Raw genomic sequence first — 7,123 nt, 5'->3', positions numbered from 1 at the left:
CCCCTGAACTGCACACTGAACCGGCTCACTGCTCCTCCTCTCCTGTTCTTGCCTACGCCACCTAGCAACCAGGCTCTCCACCACACCCCTTGAGTGGAGATGGAGGCTTTTTACCCCCTCCACTATTCCAGTGGAGGTGAAGGCTTTGCCCCCTCCTGGGATCCCCAGGGGTCCTCCCAAAGGTACATGTGTGAGACCTGATCACTATGCGCCTGTGTAGTCACACCTCGGTCAGCCTTCTGGATTACCTGTATTGTACTGTCCCCAGCATGGGTGCAGTACTCAGTGGTGCCTGACCAGGTCAGGGGCGCCACAAATGCATATAATTATTTTATTATGCCAAGTAATAAGATTACATTTAGTAATTGACATTGATACTGTCCACTTGTCCAGTGATATCCAACAGCGCCATCTGTTGACAATGTTGTCTTACTGCAGTTAGTTTAATGTTTCACTGGTTACTGTGCAATGAAAATTGTCCTACCAAGGCTTATGTAGTTACCCATCAGACCTTGCATAGGCTCTGCCCCTTCTTCTTCAGCAGCCATTTCAGTTACATGAACACACACATTCTGCATGCTGAATATCTCTCCAGATCTCTGCTCCTTATGTTTGCCTCTACATAGCACAGTCGGTGAGTTATGATCCCCTGGTTAGGGCTCATCAAAATTATAATGTAGTTGGTCTGTTCTGCAAGTATTATCCTGTCATTAGCTAATATGTATTCGCCATGTAGTGCATTTACCCTGCATGTCCTGTATCAAATGGAATGCTATGTAACTCAGATATGTTGTATGTTGTACTTAGTATTTTCATTTATTTCTTGTAGTTTTACACTGATCTCATTAATAAAAGTTGTAAAGGACCCCCAGCATCCGAGTCAATGCATTGATGGGAAAGAGTTAAGCTGTCTGTCAACTCGTCTTCCAACGCACAGATTGAGGGTGCCAGAACAGTAAAACGACTGCTATTAACGGGGTTGAAGCATAGACGCCGACTTCTATCAGAGAGCAGTCAAGCCGCATACAGACACCATGTCAGATAGAGGATCTGAAGTTTATGTAACACGCTCCCATGTAAGCTCGTCAGCTTCAAGGAAGTCTGTGAGCAGCGCTGCAATTGCCACCGCCAGGGCGAAGGCGGAAGCCGCCAAAGTGAGAGCTGCCTTTGCTGAACAAGAGTTGAAATTAAAGACAGAAAAAGCACGTCTAGAAGCCGACCTTGCAAAACTTGCTGTAGACACAGAAGCAGCAGCAGCAGAAGCTGAAGTACAGGCTTTAGAAGAAGCAGCACGCAGCGACAGTAAAAGTTTCAGGTTAAGGCTCGGACCCGAACACAGTCATCGGGATATCTCACAACGCACTTCAGACTACGTACTAAAGCATACCGCATCAGACGACCGTCTACATTCAGCTCCAAGAGAGAGACTTAATCCTGCCATTCAGCCATCAACCTTCATTCAACAAACATCCCATGTTAAGCATGAAGGTAATTCCGTCCACCTAACACCATCAGTGTCACCTGCACCCAAGTTTGTAGATTCCTATTACACAGCGAACCGTCCCAAAATGGAGGTCCCCGATGGTGACTATCATGGCGACAACGTATTTGATGGCAACAATAACTCACTGGGACCTCATCATAGCAACATGTATCAGGACCACCCTCTCAGAAATCAAGAGCTACCAGATTTCCTCAAGTTCTTCGCACGCCGTGAGTTACTCACCAAAGGTCTTTTAAAGTTTAACGACCGTCCTGAAAGTTACAGAGCGTGGAGAGCTTCCTTCAGAAACGCCACGGCCGGCCTGGACATCTCTGCCAATGAAGAGATCGATCTCTTGGTCAAGTGGCTAGGAAACGAATCAGCAGAACATGCAAAACGCATCAGGGATATCAGCATCAACCACCCGAGCAAAGGTTTGTGCCTGTTATGGGAGAGACTTGATGAGTGCTATGGCTCTTCAGAGAGGATAGAAGAATCCCTCTTCAAAAGGTTGGAGGACTTTCCCAAGATCTCTAATAAGAGCTTTCACATGCTAAGAGAATTGAGCGACCTCTTGGTAGAACTCCAAGTCGCCAAGTTTGAAGGAGACCTGCCAGGCCTCGCGTCCCTAGATGCAGCCAGAGGTATTAAACCCATAGTGAATAAGTTGCCTTACAGTCTGCAAGAGAAATGGTTGAACCGGGGTTCAGATTACAAACAACGTCACAACGTGCCGTTTCCTCCATTCCATGTCTTCGTAGATTTTGTGCGCCAGCAAGCCAAGATCAGGAATGATCCCAGCTTTGACCTTTCCACCGCAGATCCCATCAACCCACGAACAGGTAAGCCTGCTCCAGTACGCAACCCTCGAGGCTCACCTATCACTGTACACAAAACTAATGTGTCTGCTACAGATTCATCACGCAAGACCCACAGTACAACAGAACCTGAAGGGTCACTAACAATTGACCCAGACAAAGAGTGCCCCCTACACAAAAGGCCTCACCCACTGCAACAGTGCAGGAGTTTTAGAGGAAAATCTCTTAAAGACCGTAGAATCTTCCTCAGAGAAAACAACATATGTTACAGATGTTGTGCATCCACATCTCACTTAGCTAGAGACTGCAATGCCAGTATCACTTGTTCGGAGTGTAACAGTCAAGAGCACAGCACAGCTCTACACCCAGAACCAGCCCCACAGAATTCCACGCACATCGACCGACTTACAGAGCACGGCGGGGAGGAGACAGAGAGTACACCTCCTGAAGTGTCACCCCAGTGCACTCAAGTTTGTGGAGAAGGTCTCACTAACAAATCCTGCTCAAAGATCTGTCTGGTTACAGTTTACCCTATGGGCTACAGAGAAAAAGCGGTTAAACTCTATGCTATACTCGACGACCAGAGTAATAGATCACTCGCCAGCTCAGCTTTCTTTGACATCTTTGGAATCAAGGGACTTAGCTGCTCCTACTCACTGAAAACATGTACAGGAGTGAGTGAAGAATCTGGCAGGAGGGCAACAGGTTATCAAATCGAATCCCTAGATGGGAAGACATCCTTACCCCTTCCTACATTAATCGAGTGCAATGCCATCCCGAACAATAGAGAAGAGATACCCACTCCAGAAGCGGCACTACACCATCCCCATTTGAGAAACATAGCGCATCTCATTCCTGCACTTAATTCCCAAGCCAAGTTGGTCCTTTTGCTGGGGAGAGACATCATCAGAGTTCACAAGGTGAGGAAACAGATAAACGGTCCTCATAACTCGCCCTACGCTCAGAAGCTAGATCTAGGATGGGTAGTTATAGGGGACGTCTGCCTCGGGAATGCTCACAAGCCGAACAACGTCCAATCTCTCTACACGAACACATTGGAGAGTGGCCGTCCATCCTTTTTCCTACCCTGCCCCAACAAATTCCTAGTGAAGGAGAATCTCACCAATTCAGCACACTTAAATGGAGGGAAAGACAGATACGCCATGGATGAATTGTGCGACGGAGACAAAGATCATCTAGGGTGCGCTGTCTTTCAAAAGACCAAACAAGATTATAAACTAGCCCATTCCATTGAAGATGAGACCTTCCTGGAGATAATGGATCAAGGATTTCACAAGGATGAAAACGACAGCTGGGTGGCTCCACTACCATTCAAGCCACAAAGACCCCGTCTTCCTAACAACAAAGAGATGGCACTAAAGCGCCTTACCTACTTAAAGCCAAGTTTCTCAAAGAAGCCAGAAATGGAGGTACATTTCTTTGCTTTCATGGACAAAATATTCAAAATACCAACCGACCAAAATCCTGCAGACCATGCGACCAGAGCGGTATCGGCACCACGCCTCAAAGACACTAACTGGCTAGTCAGACCTGCATTTCTGTATCAACCAGTACCCACTGCTCACGAGACACATACACATGAACTCTTCGAACCAGAATCAGATGTAGAGCTACGGCCTCAAGTTTCCACACTTAGCACAACGATCACCAACAGGCACCTTGATTCTCGCCGCTTCCTCAGATTCTCTACCTGTAGATCGGCCTACAGAGCCTTGACTTGCCTGATCCATGTCATTAGATCCTTTAAAAACAGACAGTCGAGACCAGCTCCATGCAAAGGCTGGCATCGTTGTCATAAAGCTTACACAGTAGAAGAGCTCACGCAAGCCAAACACGCAATCATCTGTTGTGTACAGCATGAAGCTTATACCCAGACTCTAGAGTCCCTCCGGAACCACAGAAGTGTCCCAAAAGATAGTCCCCTTAAAAAACTGGACCCGTTTGTGGATACTCAAGGACTGCTGAGAGTCGGGGGACGAATTTCAAATGCAAAGCTTGAAAATGACGAGTGTACTCCAATCATTGTTCCTCATGGCCATGTTGCTTTCCTGCTGGTTGAGCATTATCACGCACAGGTTAGACATCAAGGGCGCTTGATAACTGAAGGAGCCCTACGGGAAGCGGGTTTCTGGATAACAGGAGCTAAGCGACTTGTGAGTAGAGTCATCTTCAAATGTATCATCTGCAGGAAACTCCGTGGTTCTTGTCAATCCCAAAAAATGGCAGACCTACCAGCAGACCGTTTGAGTACCGAACCTCCTTTTACTAACGTGGGCCTCGATGTGTTTGGTCCCTGGTCAGTTGTCACACGTCAGACTAGGGGAGGACATGCAAACAGCAAGCGCTGGGCCGTCTTGTTCACATGTTTGAGTATTAGAGCCGTACACATAGAAGTCATTGAGACAATGGACACATCCAGCTTCATAAATGCCTTCAGACGATTCATTTCTCTCAGAGGACATGTAAAGCATATACGCTCTGACAGAGGATCTAACTTTGTAGGAGCATGTGGTGAACTAAAGATTCCCTCAAATCTGGACATTAACCAAGTAGAAAGACGTCTTTCAGAACTAGGTTGTACGTGGACCTTTAACCCACCGCACTCATCTCATATGGGAGGTGTGTGGGAGCGCATGATCGGCATCGCTCGCAGAATCCTCGATTCCATCTTTCTGCAACTTGGTCCTTCGAAGCTCACTCATGAGACTCTAACAACCTTCATGGCCGAGGTAGTAGCTATAATGAACGCCAGACCACTGGTTCCCATATCCAATGACCCTGATGACCTATCTCTGCTCACCCCTTCAACTCTCCTCACCCAGAAGTTTAATGTGAGTATGCCGACTTCTGGAGAGTTTACTACAAAAGACTTGTACAAATCTCAATGGAAAAGAGTTCAAATGTTAGCAGACCTTTTCTGGACTAAGTGGAGAAAACAATATCTCTCTACATTACAGACAAGAGACAAATGGCAAGATAGTAGACCCAACATGAAACCTGGGAATGTCGTCCTAGTGAAGAACACTCAGTCTAAAAGGAACGAGTGGCCTCTAGGATTGGTAACCAAGGTCTTCCCAAGTCAAGACGGACAGGTCAGGAAAGTGGAAATCAAGATTCCCAAGCAAAGTGGAAAGCTGTTTCTTAGACCTGTATCTGAACTTATTCTATTGCTCTAGTTTAAGTTTGTGGCATTCCCCCGGATGCCAGACGGGGAGTGTCATGCCTTCATAGAAATGCATATAATTATTTTATTATGCCAAGTAATAAGATTACATTTAGTAATTGACATTGATACTGTCCACTTGTCCAGTGATATCCAACAGCGCCATCTGTTGACAATGTTGTCTTACTGCAGTTAGTTTAATGTTTCACTGGTTACTGTGCAATGAAAATTGTCCTACCAAGGCTTATGTAGTTACCCATCAGACCTTGCATAGGCTCTGCCCCTTCTTCTTCAGCAGCCATTTCAGTTACATGAACACACACATTCTGCATGCTGAATATCTCTCCAGATCTCTGCTCCTTATGTTTGCCTCTACATAGCACAGTCGGTGAGTTATGATCCCCTGGTTAGGGCTCATCAAAATTATAATGTAGTTGGTCTGTTCTGCAAGTATTATCCTGTCATTAGCTAATATGTATTCGCCATGTAGTGCATTTACCCTGCATGTCCTGTATCAAATGGAATGCTATGTAACTCAGATATGTTGTATGTTGTACTTAGTATTTTCATTTATTTCTTGTAGTTTTACACTGATCTCATTAATAAAAGTTGTAAAGGACCCCCAGCGTCCGAGTCAATGCATTGATGGGAAAGAGTTAAGCTGTCTGTCAACTCGTCTTCCAACGCACAGATTGAGGGTGCCAGAACACCTCGCAAACCCTGGACGGACAAATCCATGGATTTAATTACAGATATGCCCCCCTCTCTGCTGGCAACATGGTTATTTTAGCCCCTTCATGACGGAGGTTGTAATGGTACGTCCTAATTCATGAAGAATGTAATCACCTCTGGCTGCTGCGATGAGCCAGCGGTGATCCCCTCAAATGTCTACGATCTACCCGCGCCTATTAACCCCTTAAATCTCGCTGTCAAAATGTGACAGTGCGATTTAAATGCCCTCAGCTGATAACGCGCACATACCCACTGCCATCGGAGGCACCATGACGTGATCATAGGGAGCCGATGGTTGCCATGGTTGCACAGGGAAATGTGATGACTGCTGTTGCTATCATGACTCACTTCCTATTACAGCGAGTTTGCTGTAACAGAAGACAAGCATTTCTACTGATCTGAGCTGTGCAGCTCTGTTTGGAAGAAATTAATGAGCAATCAAACTGCTTATCTTTATAGCCCCCTAGGGGGACTAGTAAAGTAAAAAAAAGTTTTAAAAAATTAAAAAAAAAAAAAATAAAAAACCTAAAAGTTCAAATCACCCCCCATTTTCCCCATTGAAAATCAAAGGGTTAAAAAAATAAAACATACAGTCATATGAAAAAGTTTGGGCACCCCTATTAATGTTAACCTTTTTTCTTTATAACAATTTGAGTTTTTGCAACAGCTATTTCAGTTTCATATGTCTAATAAATGATGGACTCAGTAATATGTCTGGATTAAAATGAGATTTATTGTACTAACAGAAAATGTGCAATCCGCATTTAAACAAAATTTGACCGGTGCAAAAGTATGGGCACCTCAACATAAAGATGACATTAATATTTTGTAGATCCTCCTTTTGCAAAAATAACAGCCTCTAGTCGCTTCCTGTAGCTTTTAATGAGTTCCTGGATCCTGGATGAA

The 7,123-nt window shown here is 45.2% G+C and overlaps 1 protein-coding gene across 1 annotated transcript; it reads left to right on the top strand.

Moving 5' to 3' along the window:
* The first annotated feature begins 543 nt into the window (after window positions 1–543).
* LOC142316906 (uncharacterized) lies at window positions 544–5,944 on the top strand. The gene is made up of 2 exons (XM_075352681.1): window positions 544–634; window positions 830–5,944. The coding sequence occupies exon 2, from the start codon at window positions 1,035–1,037 to the stop codon at window positions 5,496–5,498; it is 4,464 nt and encodes a 1,487-aa protein (XP_075208796.1). The 5' UTR covers window positions 544–634; window positions 830–1,034; the 3' UTR covers window positions 5,499–5,944.
* The last annotated feature ends 1,179 nt before the right edge of the window (window positions 5,945–7,123 follow it).

Source organism: Anomaloglossus baeobatrachus, chromosome 1 (assembly GCF_048569485.1).
Source record: "Anomaloglossus baeobatrachus isolate aAnoBae1 chromosome 1, aAnoBae1.hap1, whole genome shotgun sequence".
Taxonomy (NCBI): domain Eukaryota; kingdom Metazoa; phylum Chordata; class Amphibia; order Anura; family Aromobatidae; genus Anomaloglossus; species Anomaloglossus baeobatrachus.
This window is presented reverse-complemented; position numbering and strand designations above follow the sequence as displayed.

Excerpts from the sequence above, each read along its gene's own strand:
- LOC142316906 (XM_075352681.1), top strand. The coding sequence starts at position 1,035 with ATGTCAGATAGAGGATCTGAAGTTTATGTAACACGCTCCCATGTAAGC.